This window comes from Meleagris gallopavo, chromosome 15 (genome assembly GCF_905368555.1).
Source record: "Meleagris gallopavo chromosome 15, MGAL_WU_HG_1.1, whole genome shotgun sequence".
NCBI lineage: Eukaryota > Metazoa > Chordata > Aves > Galliformes > Phasianidae > Meleagris > Meleagris gallopavo.
Genome location: NC_139418.1, coordinates 4,513,475 through 4,532,399, shown reverse-complemented (window position 1 = coordinate 4,532,399; position 18,925 = coordinate 4,513,475). Strand labels below are relative to the sequence as shown.

The following is an 18,925-nucleotide window of genomic DNA, read 5'->3' as shown; positions in this document are numbered from 1 at the left end:
CAAACACCTATTTCTCCCATTAAAATAAAAAGAAGGGAGGAAGGGAGGAACAGATGGAGGGAGGAAGGGAGGATCTATAGGGACCTAAACCACTAAGGGACTTCTTTGGATGTGGACTGCAGTCATCAGCTTTAGGACAAGACTGCATTAGTCTGTGTGAAGTTATTTTGCTAGGAGCAAAAATAAGCTGTGATTCTCACTGGTGGCACTGCCAAAACTGCAATAATTTCTTCAGTTCTTTCTTGTCATCTCTTTCCAGGAATTTTTCACAACACTGTAGCTCTAATTCAGAACTCAACTGAAATCAGTGGATTTTCCATTTCTTTTTTTTTTACAGTTTATGCAACATCCAGAAAATTCTGCAATGTCCTTTTTGAATGCTAGATTTGACAGTTTGCAGTTCACTCTGAGTGTATGATTCTGGGAAAAAATTTAAGATGGTCTGAATTACCTTGCTGTAAGCAGTGTTCTCATGGACACTGGACATGGAAAAGACCGTGTAGCACACCCTGCAACATCCAGTCTATCCCCTAGGAATGCAGAACCTCTCTGGCACAAACTGCAATTGTTTGCTCAGTCTAATTAAGTTATATGAATTTCATCATGTTCTTCATTGTTATATTAGAGTTAATAATATTAGAGAGACTATGGTACATGGCTTAAATTGATCTTTCTTTCATTTAATTCCATAAATTTTACCTTGTAAGCAGTTCCTCACCCATTTATATTATAATTTCCAGATGCTCTCTTTACTTTCAATTGTGTAGAATGCTTGTTCTGTATTTGAGCTAGACATCTCGAATCCCCTAACGCTCCTGTAAGAGAAGTAAGTTTTTTTAGTGCTTAATTCAGCTTATCCTACTGTGAACGTTTGAAGTGGGTAAACCAAATACATCAGCAATTCCAGATAAGTTTATAGAACAAGCTAGTGCATGTATAGCTGCAAAGGGGTTAATGTTAACACCTTTCAGAGCTGGAAACGCTGCAAAATTTTCAGTCAACAGTGTTGGGGAGATACATTAATATGTGAGGGGAAAGGATATAGATTATTTAATCACCAGTGCTTCAAAGGATAAGGATTCTAACAGATAAATGGATTACAAAGGCAAAGAGGCATTAACTGCAAACTTGGAAGTGCCGATAACATGATAGAAAAGGTTAGAATAACCTTTTGCATACATCATTGAGCAATAAATAACTCAATAAATTAATTTACAAATATATAAAGAACAACCAACATTTCTTCTGTAAAAATCCATTACTTCTTTACATATTTCTCCTATTAATTCATGAGCTCTGGGAAAAGGATCTGAAACGAAGTCTCTCCAGTTGCAAGTAATCATCTGCTCACATTTAAACTTTCTGTTTGAATTAATGGTAGAACGATACAAATAAATATATCTGTATTATATTCTAATATGAAATCTCTACTGATTTGAGTTTTCAGAAAGAATAGTGAAGGTTGGTTCATCCTCCATTTTCCAGCGAGGATACTGAATTAGAACAAATGGGTCAGCATTTTTCTTCTTCCAGTTCACTTTTTATTTCTGATATTCATCATGGTCTTACTGTTCAAACAATTTACCTGAAATGAAAGTGGCACTAAAATCAATATTTTTGATGCACAGTTTTTGCAGCATAAACACTGTTGTTCTATTAACAAATTTGCACACAAAACGAAGGGGCATATTTGCCAGGTTTCATTCAATCTGGTATGTGGGGAGACAAGTCAAATTGACAAATTAGGTTAACGGTGTTTTTCTTGTCACTTTCATGGTCGAGTCATTTTTCAATGACATTTAACTTCATAAGTGTAATTCATGGCTCTTTGGGGGTTTATGGTACATATTGTTCATAAAACTCCTTGACCTCCTTTTTCGTCCTTAGGGATATAAATTGCTTTCAGTACCCTTTTTATCAAATCTACAGAGGGCCCAATACTAAATGAGCTCTAATGATCTGAGCTGCCAAGAGACTACGAATTCTAAGTCTAACAGAGTGGCTTGCTAAAGCATGTTGTCCTTTGTTTAAACACCAAAGAATCTCCATTTATAATTCCTTATTAAGTCCATTGTAAACTCTTCTAAAGAGCTGGGGACAGAACCTGTGCAGAATTAGCCAGTGCAGTTCTATTGCAGGTAATCATTTTGGCAGGGTTCACATGAGTTGTTATTCTGTAAAATGATGGGGCTGGGATTTGGGGGAATTGGTAGGCTTATTCTGAGTTAATAAAGCTCAGCTGAAAGCATACAGTAATTTTGCAAAGAGGAAAGACAGTGCATTGATGTAGAAGGATAAGTTTTTGTTCCGCATTGCTTTCATCAGCAATTGAGAAGGAAGGAGGTACATTTCTAAAAGGGGCATACATTGGTACTCGTCAGTATTTCCTCATGTTCCCAGCTGTGCTGCAACGCACAACAGAAGGCTACACACATTACCCATTTAAATTTCACATTAAAATATCACCTTAAAAAAAAAATAATACATTTAGGGGAAAACATGACCTTCACCCATAAGGTAAATTGACCTAATTTTTTCTTCTGTTTCTTTATTTTTTGGACAAGATTTTTTGCATGTCTGGTTCAACAGAAGTGTCATGAAAGGCGTATTCTTTGGAGCTTCTGGTTTTGTTCAGCACCAAGGCACACTAACGGTGCAGAGAAAGCATTCTGGTTATTTTAGAACAATTAGTAATTTATCGTTTTTCTCTGACAATTTTTTTTCTGAACAATCATTGTTTATGTTTACACTAAATTGCACAGTAATATTTTCATATCCAATTAACTGAACCCTAAATCTTAGCAGAAGTCACCACACTGGGGTCATTGTTACTGTGAAAATCTTGTAAGAAACGTTACAGCAATTTCTGTGCTACTGTAATCTGAATTAAAATCTAAGGTGAGTTATTCTGATAACTCACATTATTGTATATCTGAACGTGCCTGCTTCAATCCTGAGTTGTATCTAATCTATATACTTACTTTAAATGTTCTGTAACTTCATAAAATAATTTGACATGTCTGTTTATAGAAAAGTTGAGATTTAAGAGATCAAGTATTGTTCACATAAGTTAAAGTGAAAATGTCTCTGCCTTAATTTAGAAGGATCAATTTGGAAAAGATGAGAGATAAATCACTTTCATTATAAACTGAGATCTTCGTAGAGCTGCAAGAGAGAATGCCAATCATTCTTGGTTCTTCTCCTGTGAGCTGATATATACTAGTCATGAGGTGAATTCATTTTATTTAGGGCATAAGTTTGACCTTGGCCCTCAATTCCCCAGCAAGAGGCAGCTGGTAAAGCCTCACTGCTGCTGTTTGCAGGAGAGCATAGTACACATACACAAATTCATGATATGAGATGGAAATTTGGAAAACCATAATGTTACTGATGGAGTTTATTTGAAAGAAAGGTCGTAACATTCCTTTTATTTATCAGGGCTAAAATGGCAAAAGACATTTTATGGATGCCTTTCCATCGTATCTGTTTTTACTTGCTTCTTCTGTTGTTTCCGGATGGAGAAGAGATGAAATCTGTATCTACATCTGTGTTTTTTTATTTACCTAAGAATTGTCTGCTGGTTAGAATGTAGGTTGAAGTAACTGGGTCTTGTCAGTCTCACTGCCATAGTGGAGTAGGAATAGAATTCCTGGTGTACGAGTCTAAAAGAAGCTGAAAGCCACAGATAATTTGACTTCTAGGTACCCAAATGAAATATCACAGTATCATCCTCGCAGATGTCCAGCATTTGAATGGCAGTAATAGTAGTACAGATGAAGATATTGCATTTCATCTGTTGGTTGTTGTCATTTGTTTGGTTTTTTTAATTTATTTTATTATTCAGAATACTGTTTAACTCATTAGAACCAGAGTGCATATAAGAAGTAATGTCCCCTTTTAAGGCTTACGTATGGAACTCTCACTGTGTGTATGTAGCTTTTAATTTTGAGCCTTCGTGCTTTTTCACCACGGAGTTCATGCAGTAAGAGTTCATTTTTCAGTCTCTCCCTATTTCAGATGGACCTAATGCAAAACACAGATTCCTTCACACTTCTCTGTTCTCGGACCAGGTACTTATAGGACATGAAGAATCATACTGATTTGTTTTATTTTGCTGCTCTGTTAAGATCTTCAAAGTGTCCATCTACCTTTTTTCCATACATGATATTGTGGGAAGTGACCTTTGTGTGCCTTCTTTTTCTTTTCTTATTTAGTTGATTGCTTAGATCCAACATGCTCCAATCACGGAGTCTGTGTGAATGGAGAATGTCTCTGCAGCCCAGGCTGGGGTGGAATAAACTGTGAGCTTCCCAGAGCCCAGTGCCCAGACCAGTGCAGTGGGCATGGCACATACCTGTCTGACACCGGTCTGTGTAGCTGTGATCCCAACTGGATGGGTCCTGACTGCTCCGTTGGTAAGAAAACTATTTATTGTGATTTTGCATCAGTGCTCCTATTCTGGCAAAATGTTAATATCAGAGGCAAATTTGAAATGCAAATAATTTACAAAATTGTCTTAGGAACAGGCTTGGTCCTGTTCTGGACTGTGTTGGAAAGAAGCATGCATACATTTCAGATTATTTTATGTGAATCCTTAATTTGGGACTGACAGCTCGGGGTGGGGGTGTGGGTTAGGAGCCCATATTTCCTTCAGATACTGACTTTCTTCTGAACTGAGAAAGTCACTTAACTGCTTCATATCTCTTTCCTCACTCTGACTGAAAACTTCCATTGCAGAGATTCACAGATACGTTCATAATATTTGAAAATACTCTATTTTTGGCGCTTGCTTTATGGCACATCACAATGCTACCCACTTACGAAAATATATCACAAAACAGCAAGATCCCCTAAATAGGGGGTATTTTTCAATTTTCAGTTGTACACTGAATATTTAAACAATTAGTTTTAGGGCAAAAGGCACTCTAAAAAGCAAGAACAGAAGTGTAAGCTGAAAAATTCATCCTCTTCAGTGCTGCAGTTGACTGAATATTGTAAAGGTGTTTATTCTAACAGAAGTAGCTAAGGGGAAAAAAGAACAGCTTTGACGTGACAGCAAATGTTCTATTTGTGGGGAAAAATACTTGGAATTTTGCATTTATATTGTGAGCTGATTCTTGAGATGCAATTGTCTCTCAAAATAATATTTACAGCTTTCACATTTATTCAGTTATTTCTTAAAATTAATGACTCAGAATACCCCACCAGTGAAATGAGGATCGAGATACATTTTTTCTGCTTCATGCAACAGCAGCAGCCAGCAAAATTCATGAATGAGAATTTAAACTGTCAATTTCTTTGATGAGTCGTGAGGCAAAAGACCCTCTGCTTTTCTACAACTGCTGGCAGAGAGCAAGAGAATTTAGGAGCAAGGTACTGTGTGTCCCACCATTATCAGCAATAGGATTCCAAATCTGTCACTTGCTAGTATGTTTTCCAGTCACTCCGAGAGTCTCTGTGACCCTGAATTGTGACTATTCTCTGCTGAATGTGTCTTAGGTGAGTTTCAGTCTCGTTCTTAACAAACAAATGTGTTAAAATCAGCACAGGTTCAGGTTTGAGTAAAGCAAATCTATGTTCCCCCTTCTGCCATACTGAAAGATGTTGAAGAAATTCTCTGCATTGGAATGGATGACGCAGCTCTACCGTGATCTGTCCAGAACACAGTAGCAGATTTTTGTAATGATTTTCTTAACTTCACAAAGTTAAATGCTTAATGCTGGTTTTGATCCCCACACGAAGAGGTCTGCTTTCAGCAAAAGGGTGCCTGTTCTGCTCAACTGCTGACCTAGGTTACCTCTGACATAAGCCAGCTATAACCTGTATTTTTTTTTTCTCCTAGAAGTGTGCTCTGTAGACTGTGGCACCCATGGGGTGTGCATTGGCGGAGCATGTCGCTGTGAAGAAGGGTGGACAGGAGTGGCGTGTGACCAGCGTGTGTGTCATCCCCGTTGTACAGAGCACGGAACTTGTAAAGATGGGAAATGTGAATGCAGAGAGGGCTGGAATGGGGAGCACTGCACCATTGGTAGGCAAACGACAGGCACCGAAACAGGCACATATTGCTTTCTTTTCATAAATCGTAGAAACATAGTTACTGTGGTGTACTGTGATAGGCTGTTCCTTTAAGGACCCTAATGCTTTCCAATATTATCTTGGGCTCCAAGTGCGTTGGGCGAAATGCAGATGAGCTCTTAGAAGCATTGAAAATAAATAACAAGCTGGTTTGGGGGGGAAAAAATCCACAGCAAACGAACATTAGTAAGTAAAGATGTAACAAATGGTCCATCACGGTGTCCTTTGAGCCAAACTTTTCAAACTTAACTAAACATTCCTTTGTGTGAATGGCATCTTTTTTAATTTCCTGGTCTGATGCATCAGTGCTTTCCTGCTATTATACATCACATCTGAAACACACCACCACCATCTCCACACAGAGCAGGGGTCAAGCGGTGGAGGAATAAGTGCTCCTGGTGCTACAGAAATAGCTCCCTAGCATTTCCCTGTGTTGTGCTGTGACAGTGGGCATGGTGTTTGCATATAGACAATCACAGCATGGGGGGGCCTGACAAGTAGTGCAGCATGCTGCTGTACCCTTTCCTAATAGTGTGTTGCTCAGCGCAGTGTTGGCACCATGCAGAGTGCTGTGACTAACACGATTGCATCTCAGCTGTGATGTGTCAGCCTGGGAAGTTCAAAAAGGTTATACTTACACAAAGTAATGATGTGCTATCCCTTCAATTACAGCACTTGAAATCTTATTTTGAAGAGCAATTAATTGTTCCTAAATGATGTTCTTTATTTTGTCCCTACGAGCAGTCAGGCGGGGTATTTGGACAATATTATCAAATTACTGTAGGGGTGGGGAGGGAGGGGAAGGAAAAAAATGTTATTTTCCCTGTATTGTAGTTGAAAATGGGAAGATCTAAGTGGTCAAATCTTGTTTGAGAACTATAAGCAAAATTATGTGGAGTAAGAGTATCCAAATATGAACTGGAACTGTGTGAGTTTCAGGCAAGTGTATTTTTCTCTCAAAAAATTATAGAGAATGATGAGGTCTACCTTAAATAAAAACCTGGTGAGTCAAGAACCAAGGTCTTCTTGAAGTGATGAATTTACCAGGGAAAAGGAGTAGGTCAATTGAGATTTTCATGGCAATAAGGGACCCTAATGGGACAGTCCTATTACAAGTGAATTGCTATTTCTTTAATTGAAAGTATGGTGAGATTATTGCATCCCTCAAGCTGTTTTTCTTTTTCATTCCCCTCTGATTTCTCCTTGAATATACAAACCATTTCAGATGCATACATGAGTTGGAAAGCAAAAGAATATGCTTATTGGTAAAAAAAAAAAACATATTTTTAGGGCATATCTCCGACTTTGTGGTGCTGCATGCTTCCACCGCACTACACCAATATGATTGAAGTCAAAGCTTTTGTGATTGAACATTTTGTCACCAGCAAAGATGCAGAGTGTTTATTCACAACTGCTTTCTGACTTCCATCGTGTCAACATCTCTCTGCTAGATTAATCCAGGCGTTTTGTTTTAATATTGAGTACAAAATGCCTACTTGATAAATATTTTTGCATTAAGTTGTGTAATAATTGCTTATTCTAAAAGTTGCTTCTTTGCCCTTTTTTTTTTTTAATAATTTTTTAGAATCATGCCTGTTTAGAGATAATTAGTGTATTTCAAGTCTTCATTACTGTGCACACAAAAAGATGCCTTGTACTGATATCATGAAAGAATTCAAAAAATTACAAGCTGGACAAGTGAATTCTGAAGTGAGATTTTTCGTTTAATTTTCAAAGCTGTGAAATAAATATTTTCCATATTATTTTTCTTTTGAGAGGAAGGCCAATACTGTTGAAGTGATTAAAGTAAATAAGTGTAAGCTCTTTTTGTTTGGTATGTATCAGAAAAGTTTCTTTTAAATTTAATGTGGGTCTGCCTGCAGTAAAGATTAGACCTTGGGCAAAAAAAAAAAAAAAAAAAAAAAAAAAAAAAATTAGGTTTGCCCTTCCATTTATCATACATTTAAATTTGTGCAGTCATAAGCTGTGTGCTACATGTGGACAGATAGATGTTGTTGTGACAAGGCTGTATTAATGAGACATTCCCTGACTGTCAGACCATTGACAAAAGCAACAAAGCGTGATGCTAGAAATGGAAGTCAGCTGAGGAAAGCATCACAGCTTTATCCCATCAGTTTGTTTTCTCTGCTTTGCTTTTAACACAGAGGCTGGTTATATGGGGCTCAAAAGGAGAGAGCGTGGAAGGTAAGGGTGATAAAAGTAAGCTTTGTTAGTGACTGTGAGGAAAACACTAGGAGTTACCAGTGGACAGTTGGTCCTTTTAGAATAGATTGGTCCTGGGAACCAAGAACGAGTTGCTCAGTGTTCTTTAAACATTTGTGTGAATAGCTAAAACATACTTAAATTTTACAGGAACTCATTCTAACTTCATTTGCTCCCTTTATGGGTTAAGCTTTCAATTGAAATGCTGAGATCAGAATTACTAGCTAGGGAATGTCTGCCTTAAACAATTATATTCAGGATTGTTAATTAATGGTTTTTTAATTCAGAGCCATTCTCTTAGTCCTGTCTGGAAGGTACCTTGCAAACCCCACAAGTCTGTCTGTCCAAAAAGGAAGCAAGACCAGGCCAGACGCAGAAGGCATATGAGCAAAGGCTGAATCTTTCTCTTCCCTCTGCACAGCTTCAGTTCTTTAATAGCTGTGTTCAGTCTCCAGGAACTTCACGATACGCATTCCCTACACAGTCTTCAAGCAGAAAACTGGGATTCCTGTAAGAGAGTTAATTTGGTCTGAACGTTCATTTATGCTAGACCCCGTCTGAAATCCTTTCAAGTCAGGAGAAAAGCTTGCTTTGGTTTTAGTGGCTTAAGCCAAGTCTGCTCAGGATAAATCAGTCTACTTTGTGAGGAAAAAGAGGTTTCTATATGTAAACCAAACTTTGTTTTATTCTCTTTGTGTTTCTTTAGCGGTTTCTCATTCTATATCCCCATCACAGTGGAAAAGAAATCGTTATAGCAACCTGCAGGTATCCAAGTTTGTCAGGTTATTTTGTTCTATCTAATATACAGTCAGTCTTTTAAAACCAGTCTACTATATGTGTAGGTTGGCTTTTCAGCATTGAGTATCTAAGCTCATATACCCTCTCACGAGCTTTAAACAAGAATGTAGTTTGTCTCTGCATTAACTGCATTATAGGAAAAAATGTCTGCACTCTCAGCTCACTGGTAACAAGCTGTGCAAGGCAGCCTTCACCTTATGTGTATCAATGGAGTTAGATATAAAAACCAGTCAGCACAAATTCCATGTCACACAGATTTTGAAGAATCCATATCCAAATAATAAAAAAATGAAAGGATTGGTGCCTGGTCTTACTGAAGTGCTGGCTGTAGCAGAGCAGAACTGTGCTCCAGACTCTACATTTCACTTGGCTACTTCAGTTAGGAAGAAAAATTGCTTACTGGAGTGATGATAAAGAAAATGAATCTTTTCCAAGTGCAAAAATAGACCTGTCAGGATATCTTTATTAAGTGATTACTATTCAGTGATTGCAATTATGGAGGAAGTTATAACTAAATAATAGAGGTAATCTAGATGAGGAAAAGATTATTGGAAAACCACTAACAAAGCAAAAGACTAAGACACAGCAGTTGCTAAATCTTGAACCAATTTCATGCCAGAATTTTAAGATGAAGGATTTATCTTTTCCTTGAAGCATCTGCGTGTTGCTGAAGCATGCTGTTATGAAACCGTTCTGTTACTTTCACTGAAAATAATACTTGAATGTGTAGAACTATTGTTTTTACTCTACTGTGAGGGTGTTCTCTATGTAAACTGTCAGAACTGTAGACTGAGAACAATGTGATATGTAAGGAGATCTTGAGAAGCAGATAAAAATATCATTTTTAAAGTGTAATTTTATCTGTAATTCATATGCATGAAATACATCTGCTATTAAGTGATTCGTAAAAATCTTACTGTGAGACCAGAGAAACCAGGATTTCATCCTGAATATTTGTAAGTAAAATTTTAAAAGACTGCAAACATGTTTCATCTTAAAAGATGAGCTCTCATTGGAAGTCGATGCAGGAGATTTTATCAGGGCAACCTGCCATATTCCCAAAGCTTCTCTCTCTCCTCCTCACATCTTGAATAGGTGTAAAGTAAGCACTCCTGCTTTCAGACAGGAAGTCAAAGGAAGATTGGAGTAAAGGATACTTGACAGTACGGATACTCTGCTGCAAGTTAAAATCAAGATAATTCTTTTCTGTTTTTCTATTTTCATTGTAAATTAGGAGTGACCCCTTTGTCAGCCCTAGAAGCTGAGCTTCCAGTGCCTAACTGAGGGCAAAACTAGCAGTGGTAATGTGTGCATCTCTGCAGATTCTGCTTCCTGGCCTTGGTACTGTTTTTCAGGATCTAACTCTGGAGGAGAAGGTCTGCCACTCTCTTTCTCCCACTGAGTTCTTGGCCTCTACACTGACAGTGTCAATGGCAGAAATTGTTCCTTAGCCAATAAAGAATTCAGAGATCTGTATTAGTACTGAACCTTATCTTGTAGATTTTCAGGGCCTTGAATAAAGAAGGATTTGAAGGAACAGGGATCCTGTAAACTACATGGTGAGAAGTAACATAAGACCTTCAGATTCATGGAAAAGTGCAGGGAAAAGAGAAAGAAGACTCTGTCTGGGATGACTGATAAGAAGTTTAAGTTACAAATTGGGAGATTTGCATTTGGTAATAGGAAAATACTGTTACAGAAAATGAAAAACTAAGGAAGTTGTGGAATTGCTTCTGTGGAGCTTTTAGCAACAATTTAGACAAATGTCTATCAAAAATAGCATGGAGATAATTCATCCTGCTATGGGGCAGAAAGCCGACCAGAAAATCATTGAACTATGAGATTCCTTCCAGTGTGATTTTAAATGATAGTATAAAATGGACTGTTGGAGCTTGAAAGGAAGCATTCCTTTTAAATATCTTATTTTATAACGGTCCAAGTTAAAATTTGTACTTTCGTCCCCTCTAAGAACTTGTAAAAGTAGATTTCAATCATTTATCCAGCCAAGGTGGCTATTTGCAGAATGGTAGGCTGACAGGTTATATCATAAGACATTCTAAAAGTCCTAAACAAGGAGAAAATTAACCCCAAGTGGGCAAATACTTAAAACCTCCTCCCTTTGGAGTACCAAGACTCACCCAACTGAATACTGGACGGATAGCATCACCTCTCTGTTTTACGAAGGCAAAAAAATGTGTCCTCAGGAGTTTTGGAATAGCCATGCGCTTTCTAGCTTTTAGACGTGTTTACATTTTTTTGGAGGCACAGAGGAATACCACATACAAGGTGGAAGCATTTAGACTTTTACCTTATCATGAAGTCAATAATTGATAGAGAAATTAATAATGGAGCATTATCTTTGGTTACAGCAGGATATTTTTGTCCCATGATAATACTCTTTGTGTCAAAGATTTTTTCTTCTCTTGATTTTTCTAGTAATTATAATGGTAATGATTCAAAGATGAAGCAATTTTCAGAAGAGATGGAAAGTGTGTGGGAGGAGACAGTAGAAAGCCATCGGATCTGACAAAGAGCAATTTAGGAGTTAGATATATTAGACTTCAATGCAGTTCTGACTTAAAATTTATCTATACCACTTTATAACTTATCAAGGTTTAAAAAGCTCTAACAAAGACCAAAGACAAGAGAGATTTAGTTTGCATGCTCTGTAGAGTGAAGCGCAGATTTTTTTCACTTTATTTGGAAAATGAATGTCACGTATGGGTCATGACCACCTTTCATGGTGGGTGATACAAAAATGTATTGGTCATATGTATGATGACATGACCAGAAAAGATAGGGACAGTGACTGTTTCTATATATATATGAATTCGGGTTCATCAACAATAGTCCTCCTGTTGTCTTTACACCTCATTTCTTAGGAACCATGTCTTTTATGCAGTCTTTAGGAATGTAACGTCAAGATTTCATTTGGAGTATCATAGGATGGGCTCCTCCCATGCATTTCTTCAGCAAAACAGAACAGTCACAGATATTGCATAAATTAATCTCAGATATTCTCAATGATTTTATTTAAATTTGTCATGCAAGTATAGGGAGACTCAGCGTGAGAGGGGGATGTTCCACTAATAAATTGACATTTTTGTACTTTGACTTGAAAACAGTACTTTTTACTTAACTTTCATGGTGGTATTTAATACTGTTATTCTTTTAAAACCTTTGTATGGACTTTCACACCTAATTCCTCCAAAGGAAGGAATTCAGAAAGAGTTGACAGCAGAGAGACTCATATTCTTATAGTAACAAAGATGTATTTTACTACTACAAACTAACTTCACAGCTGTAGCTTTAGCTGATGCTCCTGATCCATATATGATCACAAAAGTGTATAACGTAGTGCTACATAGACTTGCAGGTCAGATATTTAGAGAATCGTGTTCGCCTGTGTCACATCATATCACGTTACATTACAGCCCAAAATGAACGAATGAGTTAGGCGGTATTGTAGTCCAACATCACTGTGCTTCAGTAAACCTGCAGGTGCCCTATAAATAATCAGTTAGGAATTTGTTCCTGGGAAGGGTGATGCTTTCAGTAATTTCCAACTACACTTGCTATTGTTGTTTTTGTACAAGTCATCTTTTATCTCACCTCCAAAACTTGTGAATAATATGTCTTGATGGTAGTCCCCAAACTACATGCTCTGTAAATAACAGCTCTTATTTGAGAGCTCATAGTATTTTCTTTTCTGATTTGTTACTTTCTAAAGTCTTATCCCAGTAACTTAACTGTACTTTGCTACTTTTGTCTGTCAGGCCTGAGAGAACTTTCTGAGCAATTTAGGTAGCACTAAAATATCCAGAACTACTGTGTGTATCCTCTTACTTTTTTGTAGCCAGAGGCAATGGACTATTTCCTTCCAGATGCGTATAATCAGCTATGTAGAGATTTGCATACAGTGAGAGTGGTTTGACTTTTGAAGAGTTTAGAAACCGAGTTCATTTTCATTTGCAGGATTTACACAGGGCAAGTAGGGATATATTTTTGACCAGGAGACAAGATTATTCACCAGGAAGAAGTTTCCTGTTAGCATTCTTTGCTGAGAGCTTCCTATAAATGATTGAAATATGCCACAGTGCAGTGACAGAACATTTGAGCAGCTTTTTTCTTTCCCTTTATATAGGATATATGCAGAACATGACCTTACTTCTCCCCTTTCTAGCCCAAACTGTAATGAGTGTGTTTTCAGCAAGGCTTCCTGCATTTTGTCTGCTACTTCAAAGATGCACCCAGCAGATCTCGGTGAATAGTTTTCAAAACTGAAATCACATTTCTTTCTCCTTTTGGAGAGGCTTCTACATGAGCTATACTGATTTTCTGGCCAATTCTTGAACTCTTAAAAGACTACAAAAAGGTAGGGAGGGCAATCAATCAAGCTGCTGATCTAACTTTTCAAAGGGCGAAGCTGATTTTGCTGTTCATAGACGTATTCACAGCATCAGGCAATCTTTTCTTGTTCCAGAGATAATGTTTTCTGTGTTATTTTGTACCCTGCGGTGTCAAGCACAGCTTCAGCAAGTGAGTGAATAACACGATATTGCTGGATACAAAACAACAAAGACACAGGAATGCTTGTGAGAGGTCAGCAAGATAGAGATAAAATAGTAGTGCCAGATCTTGAGAAATGTATATACGCAGGTATAATATTTACTAAGAAACAAACAGAAAAGAGAACAATATCTGACCATTCTTTTGAGGACTGCTGTTAGTGTTCCTATTAAAGATATCTTTTCCATAATTGTGTTTATTCTTGCTTGTCCATCCTCAAGATATAATTACTGTATTTTTAGTATCAGTTTCATACAATCTTTTATATTTGAAGATGCAGTTAAGGACAAATGTGTTTCATCTGCCTCCAGCAACCTCTGCAGAATAACCATTGAGACATAAACTTTTACATTTTCAGTTTCTTGAGAATTCTGTTTCTGATTCCTACCTCAGCATCGTATTAACAGGAGGATGGCAGGAGAAGTTAGGTTTGCCTTACTAAGGTATTTGATGCTATTGAATGTCTGCAGTTAATAATTTTAGTTTAATATTGTATTAAAAATACTGGTGTCTGGAAGGAAAAAGCATCTCTGAAGTGTCAGTTCAGAATTTTGCTGTGTGATCTGTTCAGGGCTTTGGGGAAAAAAATGAGCCACTGAAAGCTTTTTCTTTATCATCAGCTATGTTTTGTGCGGTATAACTACTCATTGAGGATAAAGTAGAAACTTTATATGTTGAATATTGATACATCCTTCTTGCACTGCTTTCAGTAAGAGCATTTACTATTTTTAAAACGATCTTAAGAACCACAGTGGGGGACTTGTTCATGGTGTTGGTTATGAGGCAATCTGTGTCCTGAACCATTCATACTGAATGAAGTTTTTACAAAGGTATTCAGCTCTTTTCTCTCATTCTTTCTCACTATTCTGACCTGCTTATGAAATTGTTATTAGGATAAGCTCACCTTCTGGAAGTATTTCCTGCAAGTAGCCTCAGCCTATTGCATTTTAGATACATTTTTTCAAGACATATAAGCAGAAGCAACGTTTTATGTCAAAAAGAAATCATCATGTAAGGCAGTGTTCACTTCCCAAAGAAAACACAATCATGTATGTAACTGAACTGTAAGAGAGAAATCTGAACTTAAGCATTCTTGAAAGTCTTTGGGCCTGAGGTTGGTGGTCAGTGTTCACATCTGGATGTTGAAAATGGGAATAGCTGGTGTAGTGCTAAAGTCATTATTATTTGAGATCTAGCTGACATCGAATCGTAATTATGAGTTTGTGTTTCTACAATTCACGTTTCTACAATTCTACAAAGCACGTATTACTGTAGTGTTTTCAGTGATACAGTATTGACTGACATATAACTATCGATATCCTTCTGTCAGTTGTATTCAAAACACATCCACACTTTGACAAAGACAAAGCAACACTGGTGGCTAATTAGTCCTTATTCTAGCAGTAGTTCAACACCATGTTACTAAAACCCCAGGAAAAGTAGAACATGAGAAATTAAGGTTACTATATTTATCCCGTTTCTCTCTTCAGTCAATAACAGGATTAGAGCAGAAAGGATCCATTGTCCAACTATTTCCTTGAAGATTTTCAGATCCTAGAGCTGACCCATAGCAATGACAGCTACATAGTAAGTTTCAGTAATTCAGTCCAAGCAAGTACTTCTCTTAAACAGTTAAGTACTTCTCGTGGAAAAGCAGCACCTTTTCTTTCACAAATACTTCGATGTGACATGGATTGTAACATTATTTATTCCCTCTAATTCTTAAAAAAACTTTAAAGGTGCTTTAGTTTCTGCCTTACTACAGTCTGCCATTTCTATGACCCATGACCAATATCTAACATCTGGGATTCATTCTTGTGTTTTCTCACTGGTTATTGGGAAGAATTGCCATGAATTCTGGACATTAAAAGTGTAAAGCAGGTTCTTCATTCTCTCAAGCTCTCATTCTCTCTCATTGCATAATGGCATTAAGTGCTACTCAACTAATTAATATTTTATATGTTAGAGGATGCCTTGAAAGGGCTGTGTTTATTAAATAGGGAGCCATGATTTGGAAAAGCGGCCAGTCAATGTCAGACTGCTTTTCCTAGTCCCATTGTATTTTTAGTTGCTAATCAGTTTTTAACAGTCCAGTGCAGAGTAGGTGGATCAACTCAGCATCAATAGGCTGTGACAAGCTTTCAAAATGCTTTAAAGATACCATGCAGAATAGCTGCAGGGAAAGGTTTAAGTATTTCTTCCTCTATGATTTTTGGTGACTGATGTAGGCTGAGAGCCTCATAACCTGACAGTTAATCTTTCATCTAATTAAAAATTATAGACACTTAACATTTTAATATATTTTTACCAAAATCAATGTGAAGTAAAGATTAAAGTTTTCATTCTGATTAATTATGCAGATGAGTTTTCCTTAGGTAGATGTTGAAAGAATTTAGTTATTCATGAGCGTGACAAGTGAGTAAGATTCACAACGCGTCCAGCCAATGGATGTTTTAATTTGCCTCCAAACAGTTAGTTTTTCAGAGAATTGAATGTCTGAGCTGAAGAACCGAAGTGCGTCAAGGTGCAATCCCTGCAGTACAACTAGTAGAACTAGTATTGGTAATTGGTGTGTTATCTGAGAAATCAATACCGTGTTGTAATCGTGATTAAAAACCAGTGTTGTTTATTAAAAAGTAAACCATTTTGTACTGAAAAATAATATTGGGTTCTGATTTTAGATTGCAAACAGTGCTAAGAGGACAATTATCCAAAAGACCAAAACAGTAAAAAAGATCAATTTAGGGATAGCATTTTTCCTATTATGCAGTGATTTATTGGTCATAAAAGCACTACCACTACAAATATTGTGATTTTTCCAACTGTTAGGAATCAAAACTGATTGCTGAACTGTTTGTGGAGTGAGTCCCTCAAGAATAGCACTGAAGTTATTTTTGTAAGTTCAGCATGCACAAACACAAAAAACTAAATGTCACAGAAGATGCTGATCCTCCTAAAGCCAAAGAGACATTAGTACAGATGAGAGAACTGACTTTTTGTTTTAACCACTGGGAATATCAGAAAGTAGAACTCCATTCCTGTTGTAGCACGTTGCCATCCACTTTTCAGCATGTTTTAAATATTAACTAATCTGACTCTTTATTTTCCATTTAATAAAGCAAATCAAAATGTGCCTATGTTGGGTTACAGATTCCTTCTCACTGAAATTAATAAAAGAATTGTCACTATAGCATGTAGTTTAATGACAGAGGACAGTATGCCTAAAATTAGGCAGTTATAAAAAAAAGCAATTGACTGTCTCTCTCTCTGTTCCCTATTTTCTGTTATTTTTAAATTACAGAAGTACTTGTTTTTGAACAAGGAAAGTATTACTGAAAGCAAGAAGCAGTGGGTCTTTATTTGCAGCTGAAAGGAGAAAGCAAAATATGTTCACATTTTAACAGCTTCTGATAATTGTATTTCTGACACGTATGTCTGTGTTTGAGTACACCGCTAACAATGCAGGAAAAATAAGGATAATGTGGTTTCTCGTCTTTCAGAAAACATTGAAAAGTGCCTTAGACTTAAGGCAGAAAACCACTGCGTAAGAGTTGGTTAGAAATATGAAATGGAGGTTGCAACATAGTTAATAGCTGAGTCAGGAGCAGGAAAGCATAGTGACGCAAGTTTTTAGATCCAATGCATCTTTTTGTTGGCTTACTTGGATACTAGGGATAAAATTATTTTGTTGATGGTTTTGTTACCATCTCTCTTGGATCGTTATTAGTTGATTGTTTATCATGAAGCCGATCGCTGTGTCCTGTGCATGTTTGAGCCCTTTTTTTTTTTTCCAAAGTAAGTCAGAAATATGGATTTAGAATGAAGAACGCCTTCCATATTTAGAGAATAGTTTGTCAGAGTCAAGGTCACTTTGTGAAGGTTGAGAGGGCAGTGGTTGCTTAAAGGAAATACGAGGTGATTGCTGTACTAGAGAAAATATTAATCTTGTTTCAATAGCTCTGCATTACTTCTGAATTACTCCTCTAGAGAGATGATTATGAGCCAGAAGCCAAGAGAAGATATATGCTGTTATACTACTGTATGTGTAGCTAGGAGGTTGAAGGGGAAATAAGAATCCTAGCAAAATCTATGCTGATGAGTAATCAGTTTGGAGTTGCAGCTCTCCTTGATTCAAATCCATAGGGGCCTGTAGAGATCATCAGTTCTATGATTTCTCATTGGAATCCTTTGTTAAATAATTTTATAATTGCTTTGTTTGTTTACATACTGAAGAAAAAGGTGAATTAAAATTGATTAAGCTCACCCTTAATTTCAAAGAATAGTTCATATCTTGTACCATAAGACTTCAATACATATGAAGTACCAAATTGACTCCTGACTTCCCTGCTCCAAAAAATTTTACTAAAATGAAATGGAGGCAGTCCTTATTAAACCTGATGGTTTCCCTTTTTCTTTTAATCTTACAGTCTGCTGTGCACAGATCATTTGTTATTTAAGTCTGTCTTTCATCACCAGTATTTACATTTCTGGTTACCTTGAAATTCTTACTAGCACATGGAAACTTTTAAGTTTCAGATGTTTTGTGAAGGGAAATATTTATTCCGAAAAATTGGGGTAATTTAAAATATTTGTCTCTATTTGAGACTGAATCTGTTTATTCAACTTGTGTAATCACAGGCTCCTCTACAATCATAAGGATTTTTTTCAGCACCTCAGAGATAAAGCACTGAATTTTTGAAATATTCTAGCAAGATGTACACGGAGTATCTGATTTCTTAGACCGAATGTTCCTATGAGATTAAATGGAAGCCTTCTTAAAAGTTGTTTGCATAAAATATGCCCATAGGCTTTAATTATTTTTTTTTTCCATATTTTAGTGCTTTAGACAGAGATGTTATAAAATGTGAGGAAAGATGTCGTTCAAATGTGAACAAGTAACAGCGAACCAGAAAGAGTGAAGTTGGCTCTCTTCAGTGTCGTTCCTGTTTTTGTAGTCCTGTGACTAAAACTTCCAGGTCTGTTACAGCTATGTTTCACAGGACTACCACTACTGGGTCCTCACTTGAACTAAGTGATTCCATTCCCTGTTAGGAAATAAGAAAATGTGGTAACTTGTTTTATTCAGAATGAAAAGCAGGTAGGCCTAACTGGAAAATGCACTAAAATGTCTTCAGCTTTCTATGTTGAGCATTGATGAGAAAGTCAGTCCTGTGTCATTAAGGTGCACAATAGCTTTTCCAGTCAGTGAAATCCAGCTTAAGAAGGATTTTTGGGAAAGGTTCCTAACCACTTACAGGAG

General features: G+C 36.8%; 1 protein-coding gene across 10 annotated transcripts in view; it reads left to right on the top strand.

The window, feature by feature from the left end:
- The window catches only part of TENM2 (teneurin transmembrane protein 2), a 1,471,143-nt gene that overhangs the window by 1,391,951 nt on the left and 60,267 nt on the right, over positions 1-18,925 (top strand). For 9 of the 10 annotated variants that reach the window (XM_085236691.1, XM_085236690.1, XM_085236688.1 and 6 more), the window contains 2 exons: positions 4,215-4,415; positions 5,843-6,055. In XM_085236691.1, coding sequence (XP_085092817.1) covers positions 4,215-4,415; positions 5,843-6,055 — 414 coding nt within the window. The remainder of the gene's footprint in view (positions 1-4,214; positions 4,416-5,842; positions 6,056-18,925) is intronic. The other variant, XM_085236695.1, reaches the window with a different exon arrangement.